This window comes from Calliopsis andreniformis, chromosome 3 (assembly GCF_051401765.1).
Source record: "Calliopsis andreniformis isolate RMS-2024a chromosome 3, iyCalAndr_principal, whole genome shotgun sequence".
NCBI classification, from domain to species: domain Eukaryota; kingdom Metazoa; phylum Arthropoda; class Insecta; order Hymenoptera; family Andrenidae; genus Calliopsis; species Calliopsis andreniformis.
The window spans coordinates 22,129,849-22,155,771 of NC_135064.1; the positions used below are offsets into that span (position 1 = coordinate 22,129,849).

General features: G+C 37.3%; 1 protein-coding gene across 7 annotated transcripts in view; it reads right to left on the minus strand.

Moving 5' to 3' along the window:
- Positions 1-25,923, minus strand: part of Slo2 (slowpoke 2) — a 142,582-nt gene that overhangs the window by 4,162 nt on the left and 112,497 nt on the right. For 4 of the 7 annotated variants that reach the window (XM_076375635.1, XM_076375637.1, XM_076375636.1 and 1 more), the window contains 14 exons: positions 19,144-19,218; positions 17,515-17,598; positions 17,344-17,438; positions 10,727-10,910; positions 8,890-9,054; positions 8,546-8,766; positions 7,977-8,174; positions 7,648-7,874; positions 6,986-7,270; positions 5,338-5,499; positions 4,928-5,081; positions 981-1,086; positions 785-912; positions 304-555 (listed from right to left, as the gene is read on the minus strand). In XM_076375635.1, coding sequence (XP_076231750.1) covers positions 304-555; positions 785-912; positions 981-1,086; positions 4,928-5,081; positions 5,338-5,499; positions 6,986-7,270; positions 7,648-7,874; positions 7,977-8,174; positions 8,546-8,766; positions 8,890-9,054; positions 10,727-10,910; positions 17,344-17,438; positions 17,515-17,598; positions 19,144-19,218 — 2,336 coding nt within the window. The remainder of the gene's footprint in view (positions 1-303; positions 556-784; positions 913-980; positions 1,087-4,927; positions 5,082-5,337; positions 5,500-6,985; positions 7,271-7,647; positions 7,875-7,976; positions 8,175-8,545; positions 8,767-8,889; positions 9,055-10,726; positions 10,911-17,343; positions 17,439-17,514; positions 17,599-19,143; positions 19,219-25,923) is intronic. The other 3 variants (XM_076375640.1, XM_076375638.1, XM_076375639.1) reach the window with 3 other exon arrangements.

Sequence of the window (25,923 nt, forward strand, 5' to 3'; positions counted from 1 at the left end):
AAATAAAAAAAAAAAAAACAGTATTACATCAACTAATCTATGATGCAAGTCTTCACTTCACCTTATAATCATAAAAAACCTAGGCTACCAATAAATACTCAAATAAATAAACACTCTTCTGAGACACGAAATAGATTCAGTAAAAATTCCTTTCGAAATGATTCTCTTTCAGCATATTTCCTTGCAATCTCAAAGCAACAGCGCGCCAGTGGAAAAGCAGCCATTATACATATTAAGTGAACCGTATACGACTGTCACGAGTTAGCGCCATTATTACTTCATGAAAAATTTATGAACACTTACTTGAACATGGTCTGTACCGCGACGATCGTGTTACAGTCAGCCAAAGTGTCTTCCTCTGCAGAATTGCTGAGCTCCTTGTTTACGACGACAACATTTTCTGCCAGAGTGATGCCAGCGCGAAGGAGATCGTCAAGACAGTCGATGGATCCACGCATCCAGTATACCAGAGGGAAGTAGGACACCGCGTCAAGGAACGCGATTTCCGGCTTCCGTTCCAGTAGCAGGATGATTGGATTCAGCGAAGTTTTTGACCTAGTAAGAATTGTTGTTCGATGAGGAAGGAATAGAGTGAAGTCCTCCAATTTCGAACGCTTTCATTTGATGTTTTATACGTAGAATAATTTTTAAATCTTTTATCTGCTTTGTATGGACCATGATTGTGAGTGAATTATTGTGATGTGAGTATTAAGTGTCTTTTCTTAAATGAGAAACACGAAAATTATTCGAGATGTTACATACAATAGTGTTTAATAAGAACTACCTGAAATGAGCCCTTAATGGAATGATGAAGTTGTAGATCCCATTGCTGGCGTAATCAGCTGCGAGTATTATAGTCTTGTTCTGCCAATTGTACTCCTTCGCGTTTCTGTAGCTACAGTGCTGGCAAACCTAGGGGAATAATCGAGGATATTAGTTACATTTTTCAAATAGGTTTCAATGGGAGACAGGATACACACCTGTGCCAGCTGAAGGCAACAAAGGGGTTTCTTTTCTTTAAGCAGGTAACATAACGTTGGCGATACGCCTATGAAGGGTGAAACAGGTGGGAAACCTTTGACGATCCTGTAACAACGTCAGCATGAAGTTAAATCGGGGTAAAATACAATAATTACATTTATTATCATCGATACTGTAAATAGGGACAGATATTACATGATAAATAGATAATAGATATTGACAATAATTTAATTAAAATGGTTGCAAAGAAGTATATTGTAATTATTTAATTTTCTATTCTATGATATACCTTTTGGAGAAGTAAAATAAATAAAGTCTGTTTGCATTCTTCTATAGGAAAATGTATACATTCTTTGTGATTAAAAATCAAAGAATTGAATTGAGAATTGAATAGTGTATAGATTTATTAAAAAAAGTGTCGTGCTATTTATTTGCAGAAACTGTTAACCATATGCAAGTGTGCGAAACGGAAATGTGAAGGAAGCAAAATATCTGAGAAGTGTAAATGTAGAATACTGGAAGTAGTATTTGTTCAACATGCTATCAGATAATATTGTACATAAAATGCAATGGGCTAAAGATTTGTTTCAAAATGTAGTTTCTATATAAATTCCTTATTTGTACGTGGTTGAAAAGTATATGGGATCAAAGAGAGTCTCGAGATATTCGATTATCGATTTTTCAAATTCCAACAAATGCCCCGTTACGAACGGAACATTGAAGTGAACACAGACCGTTGCCCCGTGAAAGGACACGCGATAACGCAATGGCGTATCGTAAGATCCAAGTGCAAGATATAAAAATAAATGAAATTATTCATGGCGTTACCTTGAGAGAGTGGAATTTCTCGAATATGAGAACCTATTACGCTGGTTTGATGGTTCGTGTGAAAATAACGAGCGTTGAGCGCAGTGGCATGAATGCCGAGCAAAAGAATTTCAATGAGCCCAGGCAACATAATCTGTACATCCATTGTTAAATAACAAAATTTTATTACCATTTATCTCGATAGCTCTTTCAATACATGAAATCTTTTAAAAAACTCGTCTTCTACTATTAATATTTATTTTCTTCGTCATTTTAAGTATTTCCATAATACGATTTTCTGTTTCTTTATTAACCAAGAAAATTCATGTAACAAGAGAAGGAAGTAGAATTCAATAGGATATAGAAAGATCCATGAAATTGAACAACTTCGTCGTACCCATGTAGTCGAAGTGATATGGGGGAATGTAAACTGTTGAAGTTTAAATAAGGGATCTGATCCCTGATCTGTTCAACATCTCTGTGAGAGCTCTGCTTATGATATGATGTTGTAGAATATCCAGACAAAGAACTTGTGTATCGGGCCGAGGATGAATTGCAAGAATTTATGATGGCTATCTCGCAAGTGTTTGCCATATTACGATAACGCTGTAGAAAGGGCGTGGTTAACTTTGATGCATACTTGGCTTAGACCAAGAAAAATGTTCGCGATTTAATACATGGAAATCGATAATATTGCGAACTGATCGCTTGCAATTTTCATCTCCTCGATGACTATAGAAATATTTTTTACACATATTCCACTGGAATTAGACTGTCTAAAAATTTAGGAAAATCGGATGCTATAGATTGACTAATCTCAAGAAAAAGTTTCGAACCAGTTATTCTAATTACTTTAATAGGTATTTCTAATTTTAATAAGTCGTCTTATGTATAAAAATTCATTTTTTAATGCTCAAATCTGCAGAGATCAATTCCCTAGGAATAGAAAGTCTATTCTCTACGTATAATATCTTCATAACTTCAATCGCGTCCCATCTGACGTTTCGCATCGAACTATACAACTTCAGTTTAGGAGTTAAGTCCATTGCGAGCGATTTACTGGACAGAATTAAACAGCCAAGTTCCAGCGTACCGATTAAATTTTCCTTCAATTGGGTCGCAAATTGTGGAGCTACGGATCCAGGTGACCCTTCCCTATTTCAATGACTACCTCTTTCACTTCTTGGTGTATTTCAGAGCTGCAATGCGCAACGATTTTACTGCATCTCTTTTACGTGGATTCACTATACCATTGTCGTATATATTGTACCTACTTAACTTAATAATATATCGTATTCGTTGCGCAGACGACAGATGAGGCGATGCTCAGATCTCGAAAATTAAAGACGAGAGTTCAATTCTTTTTGGCGCTGTTCTGACTGACGACTTTAACAAATATTCAGTACCAGTCAGACTCAATTTTAGGGAACTGAGAGTTTTCATTTATTCAATTTTTCAATAGTTCTATCTGTGTTATGAACATGGAGAAGTTAAAATGTATCAGAAAGTATATTTATTCTGCTCTACTACATTTGGCAGAAAGTCTAGCAGAGGTTGCAAATTCCCAACTCGACATAAATTCAACCTACTCGATTATATTCAAATTACTCCGCCAGAAATTTACATTCTGAGCATCACCTCCCGAAATACTAGTTCATGTAAAAACATAGAAACGTAAACTCACCCCTTGAAACTGCTGGGCAAAGGTCGTGCGTCAAGACGGCAGTGCATAAAGACGATGCAGGAAGGAAGACATCAAAAACATCCATGGAGGACATATAGGGTGTCAGGCAGGACAGCATCGAGCAGCGGATTCAATACCATCGACGCCGATTAGTGGTACAGGCGTCGAGAGACACATTCAGACAGGACAGATTGACGATCAAACGTAAACTGACGTTTCATTGTGTGTCGAATGGTAAGAGTGACGGACTAATGTGGCGCATCGTGTTTGCTCGAAATTTTTGCTCCATTCCCTCCACCTTCTCTCGCTCTGTCTGTCTCTTGTCAGTGTGACGATTTCCGCGAGCCAATTTTGGTCACTCGACGTTACTCCGTATCGAGAAATTGGAATCGTTCAGAGGGAACTCTTTCATCAGTCGAGTCTTTCGTTTTTGGGAAAGGGCAAGGTAGGAACATTAGTTTTACAATTGCTGATACAATTTTTTTTAAAATATTGAGCAATAAACGAAAACGGAGTCAATTTTTGAAACCTCAGAAAATCAATATTTGTTTTCCACATAACAGGGAGAAATATTGTAGACAATTGTAGCGAATTGTAGATATAATATAATGATGCAATTGTTGAAAGTTAAAAGAAACTCTACAGAAGGAGAAGGAAGCTGGAAGTAACAGGAAATTGAGACACGTCGAGTGAGCCACGGGAAGTAACATTCAAGACAAGAGTGCAGAAACAGGACAGTGCACAGTTTCAGCTGTTGAACTTCTCGAAGTTCATTTTCGATAACAGATACATCCTGATAAGACCGTACAAATTTCAGGAAGTTTAGTGATTGAAATCACTCGCTATAATTGTACGATCCTATGGTGCACTTCAGAGTTTCACAAGAAAATAGTAATCTTCAAATATGCAATATTTCAAAATTGCACTATCTTTAATACAGTACTCTTATCTACTATCATTCGTTCATATGATACTAAGTTTAGTAACTAATTTTTGAAACTAAGTTTTGAAACAATAAGCCTGAAAAACCACTATTTTCTTTTTGAAACTAATATCGACACGTAAAATATATATTTAGAATAAGAAGAAGTGATAAAGAATATACATTCATCAGATATAGATATGTAGAAGGAGTATATATAAATTGTTTACATAAATACGTCTGATGCACAAGAGACCGTGCCATGCAGGTGCACGAGACAGTGCAAGATCTTTTCACTCTTCAGGATCTCACGATCGTGCTCGTGTACATATACCAAAGATTCGAAGACAAGAGGAAGATTATTCTTCTATCTAATAGATATCTCTAGAAATTGATATAAATCTAACGATAAATCTGATTCACGAGAATAACACACGTAGTATAACCTGTGTACCTTGACTCCTTGCGATCTTCGACGTAAAATGATGACATGAAACGTGAGAGTGAAAACGTATTATTCAAATCGTACTCACGCGATCTTCTCGCTGGGTGATCTCCATGGGACGTCGTCATCCATTTCATCCTCAGAGTCATCGCCTTCGTGATCCAAGGATTCTTGACCAGGAAGATGCAGGGTCGAGCTTGTCAGCATATCTGGTACAGGCAAGATGCTGGGCCTTCTACTTCCTGAAACATTTTAATTACAAGCTCTTCGTACAAATTTAAACAAATTTTTCTACCTAATATTATTGTTCATATATTGTAGGTATTAATAATTTCGGTATCGAATAAGAAAACTATTCATATTATAGTGTGCTATATTTTTTCAATAGTTGTATGAAGCTCCTGTAGTCTCAGTGATTGACGTGTACTACTTATACATTGAATAGAACGAATTGATCCACTAATGGAATGGATATAATTGAATCGTGAATTGACGTACCTCTTCTTTGTGTAAGAATCTCGGGACTGAGTAGATTGGGATTGGGATCGAGGGATCGTGGTACATCCAAGTGATTTCCAGTGATCGGAGTCTGCGGCGTAGATCCTCCGTCCTTCAAACACTGACGTGAATCTCCGAATCCGCCTGGATCAAGGTACGTTGCTGTGAAATTTAATATTAGTTATGGGCAATTAAATCTACAGGTCTTACCTAAATAGTTGAGTGTTGAATATTAATTATAGTATAATGTATTACGTATCGTGAAAAAAAAGATATGAGAATGTTTTATTATTCTAACTTTTCGTGATGTATATGTACGTTTTTGTGTGATAATTTTTACTATATTAATTAATATCCTGCGCAATATAAATGTTTTTTGGTACAATAGGAATTGCGATAAAAAATATATTACACATTAAAGTATTAAAAAAGCTTCTCCATTGTGAAATATAATCAGTGAATGTTTGTAGAATCTACAATTATATTATATAAAATTTTAAGCGACCAATATGATATAATGTTTTCCCTTATCGTTGTTTCGTGTACCTATTTATTAAAATTAATTGCAAGCTGAAGCAACTACAAACTTTTTTAACACTGTGTGTATTGCTTTAGTCCATTCATTAGTAGTTTAAATAAATTACTCTTTAGCTACAGAAACGGATATAAATTATTTTTTCAAACTAATTCTGTTTAAATGAGATCTAGTGCAGTATTTTATGTCAGTTTTGGGTAGCCTATACAACTTTTTAAAGCACGATATCCACTGCGGTTCGCGACAGTAGCATAAATGGGTTACACGAGAAGTGTCACAGTATTTGTAACAGAAGCCAGTACAATGTAATTAGACATGCTTGTATTTTAGCAACATGTAATTAAACACATGCAGAAAATTAATTACTTCATATTACAACACGAAGCCATGCTAGAGCACATCATTCAAATATGCTGAAATATTACAAGAAACCAGGGAGAAAAAAATATTAAGAAGCTTTTGAAAGTAATTGTCTCTAAACAATTACATTGCAAAATACTTGCGATATGTGGCAGAAAATAATTAAAACACGCTATTAAAAAAAGCAAAATAATCACACTCGAGTACTTGCATTTCAATATCACAAACTGAACGACTTCCCCAATCATTCGTGATTCGACTACAAGCCACGAACCTCGTTCCCCTTAAACAGCAACTCTAGAAGCGTATACCTGACAAATCACCATCGTTAACGCGTGTGAACCTCTCCCTCTCGAAAAACCCCATGAACCGACACGAATAAAAATATATGTAGATGAAAAGATAGACCCATACAGATACCAAAGATAAAACACGCAGACGTGAGCGACAAGAATCATAAGAAATGAGAAAGTAACAAAGGAAGAATGAAGAAAGAAAAAGATAGGGTTAAGCGCATGCGACACTCACGGTGGACATCGGATGCGAGCATGTTGTGGTGTTCGAGTTGTGTGGGCGTGCTAGGGAGGACCTGCAATATGACCTGTGGGGCCCTGGGAGCCAAGTCGTGCAATTCCAGTCCACGGGGCCCCGTACAGGTCGTCTCCTGTCTGCGGCAAGCTGTTTCGTTCAACGCATTGTTACAACTGTTGGTATAGCCACGATGCTCGTCTATATCGAGCTTGTTTGCAGTACCGTTCCCATCACCACCGGCGATCGTGCAACTGGTCGAAATGGTGGTGGTCGTCGTGGTTGTCCCAGCGCTCGTCCCCGAGTTCACCGTGGCGTTGTTGGCGTTTGCGTTGGCGTTCGAACCGCTGGTGGCGTTCCCCGTCCCGTCGGTCTTTGTCTCCACCACCACCTGTGTACCCTCTGCACCGGCGCTGCTTTGGTTGTTTGCTACCACGAACGCGGAGTTCTCCTCCTTCGTGATGCTCATGTAGTAGCAGGTGTCCGTTTTCTTCATTATGTGACGTGGACCTTGACGGATAGGGATTGGGTTAAATAAGATGAGAAATTGCTGAGTAAGTGGGGTCTGGGATTTGTTGGAGGCGAGTGTCAGAGGAAAATTCAGTAGATGAAAAAATGAGAATTGAAATTCACGTGAATATATTTTCGATATAATGTTGTCTTTTAGTATCAGCTGTTTTTACTTTCCAGGAATTTTTGTGATAATAATATACTTTGGATTCTGGTGCAGGTTTATGTTTAGGTTGGGATTTAGGCTCAGATCGAGGTTTAGGTTCAGGTTCATGTTCAGGTCGAGTAGTTTCAAAGCTAGTTCCAAAGATGAGGACTAGAATAACCCAGTAATAATAATATAGACTCTGTCAGACATTTTAATATCAGAACGTTACCAGGATTGAGGAGAATGGTGTCCTCATAAAATTCCGGAAGCTCCGCTGGCCTGACCGCAACCAACGCCACCCCATATTTACGATGACTGTGGAACGACGCGTAGGTAAAGGATTTTCCCTCATACTCGCCGAAGAACCGCGAATCGCCCAAGATGATGTGGTAAATCTCGTTGCCAGAACATTTGCCATAGAGCCTGTGCCATTCTTCCTGCGACTGCTGTCCCTCCCTAAAACAAAAGTAAATCGATTCTCGTTAAGTAATGAATTTCACTTGGCAGGACATTTTCATAGCATCGTTTAATGTTACTGCTCAGGTTTCTTCGACTTACTGTCCTCTGGAAGTATGTAACAGAAGAGTGACGAGCGTCGAGGCGCCAGGGCAGGTGCAGTTGTTCGCCAAAAGGGCGTACTTGAACTCATCTTCGCAGACCACGTGCTCCGCGAACTTCACGTGAAGCTTGTTCTCCGGACGGAAGATTTGAACGTACTGAGGAACGTTTGGCGCGAAATCCTTCACTGCCCACGACCTGTTTATCGTGACAATATTTGATACACTGTGACCTCGTTCCACCTTTGTTAAATATGGAAGGTATGTACAGCTGTTCTAGGTGGCTGAACATTCACCACTTCTCAAACATAGTGGGTGACTACCCTGGATTTAATTACAGTGTTGCAACATACAATACACCACTAATTATGGAAGTGGTCTAAGTTCAACTTTCTTAGTAATCTAAAATTTATCATTTATTTTGTAATGTAAAGAGATGTAATGCTAAGTAAACGATAAATTCAACATTTTTTTAGATTTCTTACTCAAACGACTTTCATAATTATTTTTATTTTACCAGTAGATTCCACAATATTTTAGATACTACATTTTCCTAGAATTTAAGCTGACCTGAGTATCGTGTGTTCGTCAGCAGCGGTTTTGTCAGCGTAGTTCCTCGCAGCAAGGACGAAGCAAGCTTCAGCCTCGTTCATCCTAGCCCTGGTGAGATCGTTGTCCTTTAGACAAGATCCCTGAATATAGATTACTCTTTGTGCCCAGATGGGCACCTGCAAGATCATCCGCATCGTGGTATCTAGCTCCATAGGTGACAAAAGTACCACGTAATAATCCTGAATACAATTGATAAGACACATCGAACCTTTATTAAATACGAACATCGTAACAAAGGGCATTGAAATTGGACATAATTCCAAAATTTTCAAGGAAACAATTATATGATAGACTTCCCTAACCTGTAACAATGGATGAGCGTAGAATTCATTGAGGAAGTCCATAATCGTGTCGGCTTGCAATGTTGTACTGCAAACCACCACGTGCTTCTCGCTCTGCGCCCTGTGAGATGAATAAGACCCGCCCAGTTTCTGTCTTTCCATCCACGTGAAAGCCAGCTGCTCCAGCTATCCGTGAAACCACAATAAAATTGCTTAATTCTTCCGCTGAAGTATAACATATTTCTCGACAATTTGGTCGAGAATTGATTTATTCGGGAAAACTCATAAAGCAAATTCCTATATTTAGATACAGGCCAAAATCCATTTCTTCGTTATTCGATTTCAATTTAATGAAAATTAATATTTCATCGACCCGCAATCCATCAACTATTCAGTTTTAATATAGATCTTATTAGTATCATTAATATTAATGTATGAGTGTTTATGAAACAGAGTGGATTTTAGTAGCTCGAACATGTGTATTGTAAGGGTCCGTTGCTTAGCAAAATATTCCAGCCTCACGTGCCAGTGGCAGGTTTGACAGATGAATTGCACGGTTATGACTGTCATCGATATCTCAGCCGACGAGTGACAGCTGGCTTTTGGCAGCATCTCCTGTCATTAGTCAATAACCTCAGGGCAACAACTAGGACTATGGATTTGGGTTAGAATTCAGCGATCAGACGATTTAATTACGTGATTGTCGTTGACGCACATCAATTTGCTTTCTAGAAAGGAAGCTCGTTGTGGTTTCTGTAGTGAGATTTTATTGACATTCAAATAAACGTCGTTGAGAAATAAATTAAAATTCACGGAAAAGCTTGCTAGAGGCAATAACAAATTTATATTTCATTTTCTATAAAAAGTTGTACATAATAAAGAATATTTACTGAAAGTTATATACTGGCACGTATTTTTATTAATGAAATATCTCTCGATGTTTACAAAATACCCTGAGATAGATATTTGACGGCCAAAGTGGACGTTTCATTTCGTAATCTTGGGATATTTCTGTAAAGCCTTCAATCTAGCAGACCAATTAGCAGTAATCGTATTTGCATTTATCACATCGTTAACCTTCCTCGCGCACAAAAATCTCATAACGTTACCTGCTGGTTTGATTTCTGTAAAATAGCGACTAAAACGAAATCGATGATTTTATGAGTGTTGGAAAACACGGATGCGCTATTTCTCCCCCGAAACAGCCGTTAAGCGGGAAATAACGATTTTATACGTTCAGCAATTCTTAAACCAATAAATATTCTGTTAACCATGAACAGCGAAAAGTTAAAGTTGAATGCTTCGCGGGATTCTTTATAATGGAGCATCAAATTTTAAATATCGTAAAAGGAACCATTCAATTAAATGCCTCGGTAACACTAATCAGATAAAGTAGTCTGATTATCGGCATCGATAATCGTGAATACTTGAAATTTCAGAGAAAAAAGATTTAAAAAATCGGAGAGGAAAATGAAACGGAATGAAAAGGTAATCCGCTAAATTAAAATTATTGAAATTTCTTTACTCTAAGTATTTTACAGAACAAAAGTGGGTCACTTCATATTCACCCTAAAAATCGCTGTAATACCAATGCAGGAACAAAATGATTCAAATAATTATAATTTAATAAACACTCAATTATCGAGGTCGCTCTCAAAATGAATAAAAAAGGTAGTTCCTCCATCTGATAGCAGCCTATCGCTAAATGAATTTAAAAAACGTGTCTGTACCTAACTTAAAAATCCTCTCACAGGCTTCACTGATTGCAATAAACGTAGCACGTTAATGTTCTCTCCGTTCCAGCAGAAAATATAAAGTAGCCAGGACCAAGTTAGAACAGAAAAAGATCCTTACGTACCTGTGTAGGTAGAACAATGAGCGCGACGCAGATCATGATGACCATATACAGCTGCGAGGGCCAAATGTCAGGTACAAAGTCCCCGTAACCGACCGTAGAAAACGTGACCACAACGTAGTACGTGCTTTGAAACAGATTCAAATGCCTGTGCCCTGCCCTCTGGAAGTGTTGGATCCCGCATACGCTGAAACCGAAAATTGAAAAGCACCGCCTCGAATCGCATCCTAGGGAATTACAGTTCGCAGGCTATTGAAATCACCGCCGTGTGCGCGCGAGTAATTTCGCTCTCGATGAATCGTGTCCTCCCTCGTCCTGCCGCAATCGCGAGCAATCGTACAATTAGCCGCCTCCTCGGGGATCGAGGGACGTGTTCCCAGATCCTCTCATCTTGGGGAGGCGACCAGAGCAAAGAATCGCGGAAAGGTCGAGGGCCGCTTGCGATGTCCCTCTAACGAAGGACATTCACAAACGACGTGTTTCCATTATGCATGAAACCTCGTTTCTGTGCCAATATCGAGCCTAGACTTTTACGCTTCGAATCGTCTGTCTTACTGCGTGCGTCTGGAAACGTTCATTAAGGTCTAGGGAGAGTAACCTCGTTCGTGTTGGAAGTTTGTAGGTCAAGTGAGATGAAATGGAGGTGGATGGGGGAAAATATTTGTGACTTGAGATTTTAGACCTATAGAAAGTGATATTTCAATTTTGTGGGTTTAATTGATTTTTGAAGATCAGTTACAATAAAGTGTAAAGTAATTTTGAAACCTCAAATCGGAATTGTACAGGTACCGAAGAGATGAAGATTAAATATAATTTTTAGTGAAATAAAAATAAAGTCTTCCTTCAATTTTTGTAAAAAAAGATGGGATGAATTTTCGCATCAACTCGATACTTTGGGGATTCTTTGAGGAGTAAGTAGTAGAGAACTGTTTTAGTCAGACACTGGAAACCACTGTCACGTAAATGTATGTCAAACAAATTTCAATAGCTGGGTTTATCGAAAGTTTCAATATATAGCTTTTGTGATTATTGTACTGTTCTACTTGATCATAATTAAGAGCTGTTGAAATTATATTGGTTAATACCCTTAATGTGTGTTCCGGAATGTTATCTAAATTTCAATCCACTGAAATTTCAGATCCATCGTTTTCGTATCTCGACAAGTCGAGTGAGGTGAAAAAAAAGCTCTGAATAGCAAGATCCGACGTGCGATATTGCTTTTTTAATTGGACGCTTTTCGTTTTGCGTTCGATTGCACTGACACGTGTGAAATACACTCTGGAACGTTCCTAAGTTCGAAAATATTCTCTATCACAGAGGACTGGATACACGAAAGAGTTATTGGTTTACCTCAGATGATGCTATAAATGCAGATTTATCAAAATGTGGATAGGTAATATTTCAACACCATTCACCAATTTATTTTAAATTCATTATTTGAAGAAGCTATATTCAAATACTCTACCTCCAATATAAAAACAATTTCCATCGAAACCAGGAAAAAAGAAAATACATTTCGCAATGTTCCGCTGGCTAGAAGATGGAAAATGGAAAAGCAAAGTAGAACATTTGAAATTCGTGTAACGAACATAGCAATCAAGAGCTCCAGTTCATTTCATGTAAACTTTACTACAGCGATACAACCAACCTGTTTCAATGTTCCTTTCTGAGGGATTTTGCAATTGCTTGAATGAATTGGTCACTTTGGGAGCGATAGAAAGGGTTCGAATTTTACCTTTGCGTGGAAATTTAACACGCTACGAAACGAAGCGAAAAAAGAAATCACTCGTGATTGCACCGAAACGTGCAACGTTGATGAATCGAAATTGAAATTTGTAAAGTGGGCGATATATTTAAGGATCAAACCTCCAGGAGATTAGGTGATCGCAGACGTATACGTTTTTAGCTCGTCGGGGAATGATATCTTTCCAATACTTATACGTCTTGGAAGGTATGCGAAATTCTATGAGAAATAGATACGCTAGATTAATTCTGGTTTAATTCTGGATTTTCGATTAACTTTTTTCCCCATCGTCCTTGCCATACTCAGTTTCACAGAAATAACTTGAACTATGAAAAGATTGCAATCTGATTGCGGCACTTGTAAAGACGCGCAAGTAGAAATGTCCAGTATGTAACGAGACACGCGAGCCAGACTACACAGAAATAGGATAGAAGAGTACTTGGCTGACAAATTTTTAATTCGTACCCTAAATTACGTTATTCGCTTGTGTCAAGGCAATCCTATTTTATAGTAATACCAGTTTCTTTAAAAGTTATACCAAAACCTACTTGCTTTCCTACATTGCTTCGATAAAATGAATGAAAAATTCTTAAGCCAGGAGTTTCATTTTTTTAATTTTGTAAAATAATTAAAATCATGTTATTTGGAGCTAACTTAGAAAGACAGTCCTAGAATAAAGCAATTCTACTGTATGTAACTATTGTGGGACACATGAACATAGAAACTATGACGGCTGTAAACTCGACAAGTAGTTGCAACCAAACGCCACTATAACTATACGTCTTGTAAGAACGACAAGCCATTCGTAAAGAGACTGTCAAGCGGTCTCCTGGTAACAATGAAATAGATAAGGTCTAGTCTGTCACATAACTGAACCAGAAGGCAATAAATTTTCGCTCATTAGGCGACTCATGGTCTATTTATTCCTCAGTGCGTGCACTGTGCGTATAATTTCTCAGTGTATTCAGTAGGTTACGCACTACTGCTTGCGAGTAGTATACGAATTAACTGAACTTCAAATTTCTAATTTAATATTTTTGTAATTTTCTAGCAGCAAGTACTTGAACTGTAAGATTGTACTCTTTTGTAATCAAATCAAGGTTTCATTGCATTCGAATTACTGTTCCGTGAAATCCCGTTGCTTTGCTGGATGTTTACATTTTATTACATTTTTATTGCTTTCATTTTATCACTTCAAAGGATCTTTTCTCGGCAAATACCTCGACGTAAAGTTTCCGTCACAAGGAACACACAAACAGAAGTACAGAAATTGAAATATTTTCAAAGAACGCGCAAGATGCAAAATTGAATCCTGATGTGGTGCAATTTTTTAAGTTTTATGTAAAGAATCAAGCGTAAAGCATTTATTCAGAGTGTACAAGTTCTGTCGACTATCTGCTACAGTTGCTATTTTATATTGTTCTTTGTAAGTCGTAATGCTGAGTAATAAAATCCTTGGACAGGCATATTTTAAGAGCTTTATCTTTCCAGAAGCTTGAACAGAGCGCTCAAGAAATCCAAGTGCCACGTTTATTCGCCAAAATAATTGCACGTTGACAAGGTTATTAAAGTAGAAACTAGATAGTCCACACGAACGCTTTACGTTGTACTCCATAAACTTGTTCCAGAAACTTAATCGACCTACCCAACAATTTCCAATACCATATTCGCTTTCAAGAACACGCGTTCTGATATGGTTAGTGTGGAAGAAAGAGTACACCCTGTATTATATTCTACAAAATAGGTTCTCGAGATTTTTCAATTTTTCTTAAAATTTTGAATACCTGAAACGAATTTTAAGATACAATTACTTTTCTTCTTGAAGAAAGAGAGGAAGAGAACTTGAAGAACAGACCCAGAAGGCACACGACGTTTTGAAGATGTCTGTTTCATATCCATTTTATGCCTAAACATCTTACGACATAATTTGGTCGTCTTAAAGACATCCAACACCGTACATTTTAAAGACTTCCAAAATTTGCGCTCATAAGACATCTTAAAGACACACTACAGGAACATCTTAAAGTCTTACACTTTTGGCCGTCTTAAAGACGTCTATATTCTGTCTAACCGACTTATAGACATAATTTAGAGGTCTTCAAAACGTCTTATGAATATCGTTTAAAACGTCCTAAAGACATACTGATTTGAAACTGTAGACATTTCAGAGAAATCTTTTGATCATTTTTAGAACTTTACTGGATGCTTTTAAAACGTCTCTATGCTACACAGGAAGTTTGCATTATATGCACGTACTAGATCCCTAGCTCTTTACTTCAGTAATCGTCAATAAGAACGTCCACCTCGCTCAACCTGCAAAAGGTTAGCGAAACCAGTCCACGTGACTACTCCACGTCCCAGGTGGTCCGCCTTCGCGAAACTCCCGAATAATATCGAGATCGGCCAAAAGATAGGAGACATCCAGTCCATGCCCCGTCGAGCAAAGTCTCGGCAAGGGCGAGCTCACGACTACGCCGTTCTAGAAGCTCACAGTAAATAATGAATCACAACGATCGATGATGATACCAATCCATCTGCACGAGCCGCCACGATTACTTATTAACATTTGTCCCACATTACGATCTGGGTCAATCAGCCAAGTTTCGCTCTTCCCCGTTCCTCGACTAGCCACTTCTGCCCCCATATTGCGCGCAAGGTGACGAAAGTTCGAGCGACAGCCTGGCCACGGGGATAATCCTGCCTCCGTCGCACATGACGAGCGAAAAGTTGTGGATGGCATGGTCACGACCCACCGTTTCTTCGTTAACGGAACTTCCCGTCAAAAGGCCAGAAGGAGTTTTAAAAGTGCGTCGTTACGAGAGTTCAAGGAAAGCGACATTTCCGTGGACCGCTAAAATGTCACGCTCGACCAGCAATTCTATGATCAATTGAATTAATAGTTTTGGTACTTCGTGGAATAAAGGAAGGTTAGAATTGGAACATTAGGATGCTTCGTATTATGTCCACGAGCACTGTTGTATGAATTATCGTTTGTCAAGAAAATATTAGGGTATTAAATTCTTTGTATACTATAGCGAAAAAAATGAATCATTGTGATTTATTCATACGCTAGCTTGGCAAGCAACGGTTTGCTTTTTGCGAAAAATTGAGGTAATAAAAATTGACTGAAAAAATGGGGCCACGTAATTTCTAAGTGGCACTGATTGATTACGAGGTATGAAATGTTTTATGTTTTTCAGTGGAATTATTCTGTTGTTCTATATTGTACAATTAACAAAATTTACACAATTACAGTTTCATTGTGCGTGCTTCCCCAGTTGCGTCAGGTTCGCAGTTTTCTGTTTAATCGATAGTTGTCTATCAGCTAGGAGGGTCAGTCATTTCTTTACTGTCAATGAACACAAGCTACGTATCGAACATTATACTCTACTCATAACAGCACCTTGAAACTTGAAACCCTATAAAAGTAGCTTATCCCATTTCTAAGACGGACAAGTATCGATTGTACGAGCCTTTGCTATTAACCATATAGAGTGACATAGTTGCAAACTTCGTTCTGTGCATATAGAAGCAAACGTACCAGCAACGAGGTGGTGAACGTGTGTACTATTTCCGGTTCTACTTGCAAGACTATTTTTATACTCGTCTTTTGTTCGTTTGACCGCGTTTACTCCTTTAATCTAGTTTTAAACATTACGTTCCTACTTTAAGTTGAAAATGTTAACCATATAACTGTAGAAGACTTTAATCAGTAGAAAAATTGAATAAAATTGCAGAGACTAGTGAATATTATCTTTTCATTTTAATATTTGATTATTCTCTCTTAACATTTCTTGTCGTATAATACTCTGTAGTAATAATTCAATAAATATGATATTCTGTAAAGTTTCAATTACCTTGAAATATTCAATGCCTTTAGAGGTGCATTCACTTTACATTAAAATTAGATTTAACTGCACCAAACGGGACGGAAAATGTTTTAATGTAGTCTAATGCTGAGCGTAAAGAAATGTCATTTGGAAATAGTTAGTCAGAATTCTGAAATGGAAACGTCTGTTCCGTATGCCCGATGGAATCAAACTTTCCTCATTACTCGGAATAAATGTAATGTGTCTTGTACGCAAACACCGCTATCCGTGCTTTGCGTCAACTTGAATAACGACCGACAGTGAGACTGACGAGACGGTCGGGGAAAGTTGACCGACACATCGACAGAATTTCAATTCGTCCAGGCAGCATTATTATTTATGCTGCGGGGCTAAGACATTATTAAGATGTAGGCAGAAGCAAAAGCAAAGTACAATACTTGTGGAGACTGCGTTGGAAAATAATATTAATATTAAAAGTGTATGAAATGGGTGATGTACGAGACTTGAATCTGTGAAGTTACAAAGTTAAGCTATATGATCGATACTGATTGATACTGATGCAATTGAGGTGGTTCTCGACTTTGTACGTTTTTAAGAAAAAAATCAATTGCATTTAGGGGACAAACTATTTCGATATCTCCTTGCAGGACTACTGCTTCATTAATGAAGAAGCAAAGCATGAGCAAGGTACAGAAACGTTGATTCGACAGCACGAACTTCGTTAAGGAATTTAATATTGTTTCATTAAATAAATCCGAAGTTTACTGTCACTATAAAGATTTTCAATCGAAAGGGTACTTAAAAGGAAACGTATTAATGAAAACAGAAGTAAATGGCAAGATCATTGGGTTGTAAGAAACAAAGTACTTTAAATACTTTAACTGCAGGTTCTTCGTGAAGTAATATTAATTTATAGAAAGTTTATTTAAAATAAAAAATATCGATGGCAATTCAACGAAGTAACTATACAGAAGTAATTATATTTATTTAACCACAAAAAATTCGCGGGAAAATTCGTTAAATATAACTTTTGTAATTTCACTCACCTAGTAAAGATAAGGCACAGTAACGTAGCGCTAAGGATCATCAGTTGCTGACTCAAAGCTGACTGGGACTTTTGCATAGCTCTGTGTAGGTCATTCTGCAACACGAGTGTCAATTATAAATTACACATTTAAAAAAATGGACAAAAACGTTCATAGACAGAAATTACTTACGAACATATTTTCCAAGGAATGCTTCGCCAACCAGCAATTTAGGAACACAGGGATGAATAGATTTCTCATCGGTGGATAAAGTAACTAAAAACATAATTTACATTTCCTTTGGTTATGCTCATAAAAGGTACAGGTAAAAATTACAATCATAAAATAGAAATTATTTTCTATGTAAGTAAAGGAAAAGATTGAAGGCGAAGAAAAATTATCTAAGTCAAAAATGAATACAATTAGTGCATTTTTAGAAGAAGTAACGATAAGTCACGATAACGTATACCTTACATCAGAGAAGATTTATTTGTATTATCCTCTAAAAACTAAACGATTCACGGATGGTTACGATACCCCATGGCTTGGGATTTGGCGAAGCTACGAAACTAATGAGACTAAGCCAATTAAACCTCGAAACGCCATCCCCTGATGGCGTTACATCCTATTCGTGCCCAGATCGGGGTTAATCCCCGTAAGGGTAGATACAGATCGATGCATCGTCGAGATCATGTACAATTTGTCGTACACGTGAGAGAAAAGCCATTGGTGATCCTGATAAGATTAGAAAGTTTCGTATCAACCAGAACTACCAAATCCCTGATTAGTGTTATAAAAATCGAAAGAAACATTAACTCGAGAATTAGATAATTTTATTCTACCAATTATTTTCCAGAAAAATGTTCAAACGAGTCTCCATGCCTAATATTTGTCTGAATACTAGAATTCCCGAATGTCTGACTAATCCTTGACTCATACTACTCAGAATAAACACTCGTATTCGTCATAGCTGTATAAATGAAGTCAGCCCTCTAAATTCGCATCGAGTAAATGGATTCAAGGAACATATATACAGTATCTCAATTAAATGTCAGTATCGTACAATCCCAAACATTCGAAAATTAATGAAGAGCAAATCTTGGTCGAGTGCAACAAGTATTCTGTGTTGATAACAGGCGAAACGAAAGCACGTTAGCACAATATCAGCGTTGCATAGCTCGGACAATTGAAATTCCGTAACTGCATATTGACGGCGCATATTCAGCCAAGTGGCCAAAAGCAACAAGTTCTCCACCGTTTCGCCCACGATGCTTGTTAACAGAACGAATGGCGGATCCGTGCATTGTAGGTTGCGTTTCGACCAAATAAAGTTCTATTAGAACCCTTTGATGTTGCGTGCCGTGGGAACGTAAAACGCGCAGATTTCTATCGGTGCTAGTTGAAATGGAATTCAGTAAGAATCGTACAGTTGACATAATTCGTTTTATTGCAGGCAGAGGCCCACTAGTCTCTGGAATATGTTCCATGTCCTGTTTCGCGCGTTTGTCATCTCATCACGCCTTAGTGAATCGTTTTACTATTTCCACGCCTAGTAAATGTAATGAACGAACTACTAAAAATGGGTCTGCACTATATGTTATGTAACTTTGTTATATAGACTTTTAGAAACTTCTTAGAAAACAGAAAAAGGCATATGTATAGCATCTCTCTTTTTTATTCTCGAAAAAGTTAGATAGATTCTTTTCTTTCTTGAAGTACAGAAGTGGATTTTTAGAGCAACATTGAAATACGTTATCGTGACTGTACTACATAAAATAATTCTATTTTAATTGATTAATAATTCATAGTAAAATGACTCACCGTGATTGTGAATGGTATCGTGTTGACCAGCTCCAGTATGAAGTGGAAAGATAGAAGCTGCTGCCAGACGTTTCCCTGCGAACATGACGAGGACAGCTCAAAAAACCCAGCGACAATTTAAAGAAAATGCAAAGTGCAGAAAAACGTTCCAAGAACACAGCAAACAGTCGTCCTGCATTTTCTCCATACAGATTCGCGTTAGTCCTTGTGAGCCTGTGGCGTATCAATGACGCCCAAAATGTTACTCTAAATCAACAGGTGCTACGTTAATTTTCGAAAACCGGTTCACTGTTCTCTCTGGATTTGCGAACAAGCTAGCTGGCTCACACAGATACACGTTAATTGAAACATTAGATAAATTAAGTAATTGCATTTTCCATTTACTGAAATTGTTCTAAACGGAACGGTAAACGCGGTCATATCCTTGTTTCAGAGGCACTGCTTGGTGAAATATATTGATACATTGAAAAAACTATTCTTTGGTTTTGGACGAAAAATTAATTTACTAAAAGTAAGTTATAGAAAATTATGAATTTTTCCCATTTCGAATTTGTCGATTGTATTTCAAAGGGAAGAGTTGAATTCTCAGCGAATAATTATATTTTGCGACAAATTATTGTCTAGATCATTAAAGAATGTCAATATTCCCTTTCATCTTCCATACTACAGAAATTTCTTTCAGTTACGTTGGTCGACTAACGAGTTTCATAGCAACGTCCTTGTTATGGTTTATAATTAAAGTAAACGACAGATTTCCCTGCAAGGGAGCATTATGGATCACCACTGTGCATTTTCACGTACACTCTTTAACATCACTGGTCAATATGTATCTGATCGTGGGCAGAAAACTAATTAGCAATACTGGGTATTCTGTTTTGCAACGCTTCAATTGCACAACCTTCGAAAAGCTGCATACACAAAATTTCAATAAAAAAGTGTATAATTGGATGCGTGTCAGAGGTACATAAATTATTGAAACTTTGGAAGTGCACCAGATGCAAGAATTTTCTGAAATTGTAAAAATAGCTTTTGTGTATATTTGAGAATTCACATATAGCTTAACTTGTAGTGTCTGTATAACGAATGCATTTTAATTGGGAGATATATTTCCTGTCTTTAAAACATTGAAGTAGCAGCTTATCCTGCACCATAAAATTTACTGCTGTTGTTCCAGCACGAAATATCAAATTGAAATAGTTTAGTAGAAGGTACAATTGACGTGAGATTTTATACCGTTTATATTGTGCGTGTTGCTCGGAAATTTCACAGCGAAGTCCAACGAAGTTTTATGCAACTGCGGGGTGTCGGGGTGAAAGTTTCCCGAGGAAGAAAGTTTCTTGCGAATCAACGTGTACGATTCGAAAATTCTAACTCCTCGTGGGTTGAATGTACAATATTGGAAGTTCGAAATATCGCCGAGAGTTAACAACTGCAAAGCAAATTCGTCACCGAACGTTTCAAGATCTTGTAAATGAATTTACATTGCGAGAGGGCATTACTTAGAATTTGCTATAACGCTTTGAGTTTCGTAGACAGATACGATCGTATAACTTCAAGACAAATTTCTGCTTGCAAATATTAGCGTTGAGAGTAATCGAATCTATCCTAATTATTTCTTTATTTCGTATGCCTTCAGTATAATCGATGTGTAGAAGTAAGAAGAAAATTTAGTGTTTATAAAAATAATTAATCATGTGGGTGTATGAATGTCTCATTTATAATTTATGGCGAAGATACGAAATATCAGAGAAGGGATACTGGTAATGCTGCTAAATTATAAAAATATTGGATTTGCTATCAGTAAGATACAAGTCATGATAGACAGATAATATTGATTTATACTACTTTACACGTGCGGTGTGTACGTACTGCTAATTATTAATGATACTCAGTGAGATTTTTACATGTCACTTCTGCGTTTATTGGGTCAACCTTCTTCACAGGTAGGAGCTCAATAAAAACTTCATCTATATCTTGATTTGTTCCAAAAACAAAGAGAATATTAATTGTAGTAATGAGTCTACTTTAATTCATTTATTCCTATTCTTTGAAAGAATTTTTTTTTCTTTTTATACTGCTAAGAAATTCTTCATAAGGCATCTTTAGACTTATGCTTAGCAACTTTTCTTCTTACTTCCACTCAAAAAATTCTCATAAAATCTAACATAAATTTAAAACATGTGTATTATATGGCACTTAATAGTTCTAGAATATCCTGCTGTAACAAGCAATATCTCATCTTGCATTTACCATCTAGAGTTTATCATCTGGAACATTATTTCGATCCTATCAAAGAAACAACACTGCCAGAAGCCCCTAGGTGTTTTCCAAATTCTTTCCTTTTCTAATGGAAATCCACAGTAGAATCCTTCAAAAACTGTGCCACACTTCAACAACTGACTAATCTCCCATTCCTATTCACCCGTTGTGTATACATTTTCCATTCCGGTTCTCTTCTGTCAAGCTGTCAAGGGGTCGAACCTTTGTCACATATCACAAGGAAGCCTTTCACGATTTCGAGAAGATCCCAAGAGTGCAAGATCGGAAGGGGACTAACGAGACAAACGTGAAAGGGTAAATTTCAAGGCATGCTTTTCAGCTTCTGTGATCGTACATCACTATACTATCGTGCTTATTTTTTCTTCAGAGCATTATATAAGTCGGTATAACCATAAGCATAACTTCTGCTATAATCCTACTTTTCTTTCTGCATCGTTAACTACGAGGATCAGAAAGGCAGCCAAGAATCGTAAGTTACAAGTATATCTTGAGATTCATCGTGAAATTGCTGTTTTATTACGGCCCCCTTTTCTTAATCCTTTGTAGTGGAATATTACGCTGAGAAGAGATTCATGACAGGCTGTAGGGCTTATGAAAATTCTTGTACTGACTTAAATCTGTCTTTTTTGAGGATTTTGGTTTCTTGTGCTTTGCAAATTGCGAGTATAATAGATACTTGCACTGTAATAAATAAATAGAACGCAATTGTTGACTTTAAACAGATATCTCAGATTATTTTAAAGCAGCCTACAATTCATTTTCTCTTCAAAGTAGGATTCCAGTATCAAGAAAATTCAAGAGTGAAGAATAAATCTTCTCACATTCATGCTTATAAGTTTTGCTTGTTATATTCACTATGCTATTAGATGTATAAATAATCACGAGTTGATTAATAACTCTATATTACAATACCTGGTCCCTCGATAAGTTATGTAAAGTACGAATGAAGTTTAAAAATTTTTCGGCGCAGATGGAGACCTAACAAGCCCTCTTTTTAAAAATTGCATTCGTACACCGCTCGTAAATCCCAGTGGACATTAATAATTGCAGTCGCCTGAAAAAGGACTAAACCTTTTGAAAGCTCGGGTCTTTCGGCCACGAATTTCGTCCCATTAAATGCTGTCGTGAAGAGGGAACACTCTTCAGGGAATTCAACAAATCTAGGAACACGTAAAACTTTGTCCAGAAATACCGCGTTTTCTGATGAATGGTCAACTCATGGATATCTAAACTTTGGATGAATTAGAATTTATTCGAAACAACAGAGAACTGGCTGAATATTTAAATCAATAGAATATAATATAAAATTAAACATTTAGATCAATTATTTTCTCCCTAATTGCATTACGAGGGCATACAAAATTAGGATATTTGAAGTTAATTATAAACTTGTTAAAAATCACCCCGTTGAAAATTTGATTAGGTAAATGGATTCCTTTAAAATAGGAAGCTTATTAGGAACAACGCTTGAAATATTAATAGAATCCTTCTAGAACATCATATTTCTTGCTTCATAATGGATGATTAAATATTTCACGATATCTAGCGTATAATTCTCGTTCTTGCTGCTATTGCACTACCACATTCTCATCAATAATTACTGCCGGAATAGAGATGTCGCGGTACAGAATTACGATCAGATATTACTCAGTCGTTAATCGTGTGTGGCACCGCAGCTTTCTCGATAATTTAATATCGTAAGAGCTGGTTTGGATGTGGACAGCATACCTCCATGCAATTGATTGAGATATATCGAGTAATATGTTTGTTTATTGAAATGCATTAATTAACAATCATGTCATAAAAAATATGCTCGCACCGTCGCTCAAACAATTCGCAAGAAAATTAGTACCTAGTTTAAAGAAAATTTGATTTCGTTTCCAATTTTTCGCAGGGATTCATAGAATCAATACTTAGGTACCTAAAAAGTACCTAGAAAATAAGAATTACTATCTTACAAATAGTAAGCCTTTCAAATAAATTTAGCTCGAATATTTCTTTGAACACTTCATCTTATATGGATTCTATAATTGTTTACACATTCCAAATGTCCATAACTGCATACAAATCCGCAGTCTAGTAATCACTAACCAACTAACTCGAAATCAAGTGACATTCAGTGTCCTTAGATTATCCAACAAATATCCAAGATCATCACCCTCGTATCTCAGCCAGCCCTGTCCTCACCCCTCGAAATTCCATAACTCTTCCCCATAATAGAGGAGTCACAGACGACACGTGAAGCATCCAATCGTTTTAAAAGCTTTCAACGATCATCCAAACACGAAGCCATCAGCGAAGTGTGACGGACCATCGAGTTTACCGAGAGCAGTTCACCAGAAAATACGATTACGTGGAGTAACGCGGTTTCAAGGCTTTCGATTCCACTCCCGAGCCGTGAAGGAGAACGCGGGAGGGTTCTGCCGCTGAAGTGGGCCTCGGTTCGCGAAGATTCGGCAGCTCAGGCAGACGCCCACGCGATCTCTGCTACCGGTTGCACACGCTCTCGAGCGCGTACAGACACGCGAATAGGCACACAAACACTGTGAACCGAGAGGGGGAATTTATACGGTTCGTAATCGCGGATTTGGCCCCTCTCGAAGGGAATTCAATCTCGACTCGCGACTAATGGTCGTTCAACGGGTTATCGTCTCCGACGTGCACCTTTGACAATATGTCTTCGTCCGTCATCTGCGATTTACGAGGCTCGAGGACTCGACGTCTGGAGGGGTTAAAGCGGCTCGTGTCACGGGGGGAACTTTACCGCTCGGATGATTGCGCTGGTTGAGCGGAAAAAGTAAATGAAGCGTTGCGGAGAGGCGTCAGACAGCTCAGAGGTCGAAGATTTTGAAAGAAGAGAACTTTTAACGGGATACGGGATTTTTTTATTATGGAGAATATAGTGTTCTGAAATTTCTGTAGGATTTATTTCTTGGTTACTACTGGTGAATATTATAGACCTTTACTACTTACACTGATAGCTAAGAGCTTCGAGGTTTTAGACAGTTTTGATTAAGATTTATGCTGCTGTATTTTCGTGTAACTATAAAAATTAATGTACCTAGTTATTTGAAGGTATTTATAATGATTAATTATAATGAGTATTTATAATGAAGGTGTTTGTTTTTCTTGAATTCATGAAGTGATTCCAAAAAGTGTTGGTTAGGAATGTCTATACAGTTTGAAGCTTTTCTAAATATTTGTAAACACTGAATATACGTATAAATTTTTCTGGAAACAAGCTTAAAGTTCGAATGTATGAGTAAACGTAGCACATATAGATGGACATATAGGTAATATAAAAATTATGAATGGCATGAAGCACAGCAATCTTGTCTATGGACAATAAATTTGCAAATGAAGATCTTCCAACTTCCAATTGTAAGGGAACTCGATATCGAAGATAGTGTGATTGGATTCACACATGAGCTTTCCCGCGTTATTAAATCCAGACATTCAAAGTACCTATCAATCCACGCGATCTAAATTTCACGACACCAATTCAGCTGTTGATTATACGAAAAAGTTAATTATTCACAGCTGGCATACCTGCCATATGAAATTGTAATGAGAACGAGTGAAAAATGTAAAAGATAGCGACGTTATCGATAAAACGATTCCCAGGAGGAAAATATCCTACATATTCTGCGTCTGATGTGCATTTAAACGTCTACGACACAACTATAACAGTAGCCATGACAGTAACTATACTAAAGTTATAACAATAATAGTAACAATAATAATGACAATGCCATAGGTGACATTGTTGAACCCGGAAAACAGGAGAGCAAGAATAGTAAACAGGTGAGGGGAAACGTGGATGAAAGATAGGCAGGGGAGTTTCTAAAACGATTACCTCCTTAATCTCGTGAAGCGATCTTTTGCAATCGATGACATGAAAAATTTAATCCGATATCTCGGTTTCATGGGTTGGGTCGTGAATTTAACGAAAACCCCGACTGAAAGCACGACGAAATTTTACAACGAGAGCAGTTCCGATTATCACACTTACACGTTATCAAAGGAACGTTATCGAGTTTGTCGGTTGTTACAACGTGACGAATCGGGTCGCCGGAATGCTCGATTAGCGAATAGCGTGCTACAACCGCTACATGGCGTTGCTGATCCTATCTGGATCGTGCACGTCGAAAGCAACCAGTTTGCTAGAATCTGACACCGCTGAATAATACTTTTAGAGTTATAGTGCCTACAATATAGTGCCTACAGCTGGGATAACAATTTCGTGATTCTTCTAAATTTGATAGCAGTTTTAGAGAACGAAAAAAGAAAAAATGAAAAATGTATGATATATTTTTTAGTTCAAGATGCAGTTAACACCATATCGATGATACTGTGCAGTATTTCTATTTTAGCATTGCAGTAACCAAATTTATTGCCTGTCAGAATTTTTTTATTGCGTTGAGTAGAGAATGTGTTGCGTAGAGATTACTTCTTTTTACATTTTGTAGGCGATGTATTAGGAATTTTACTTTTTAACAT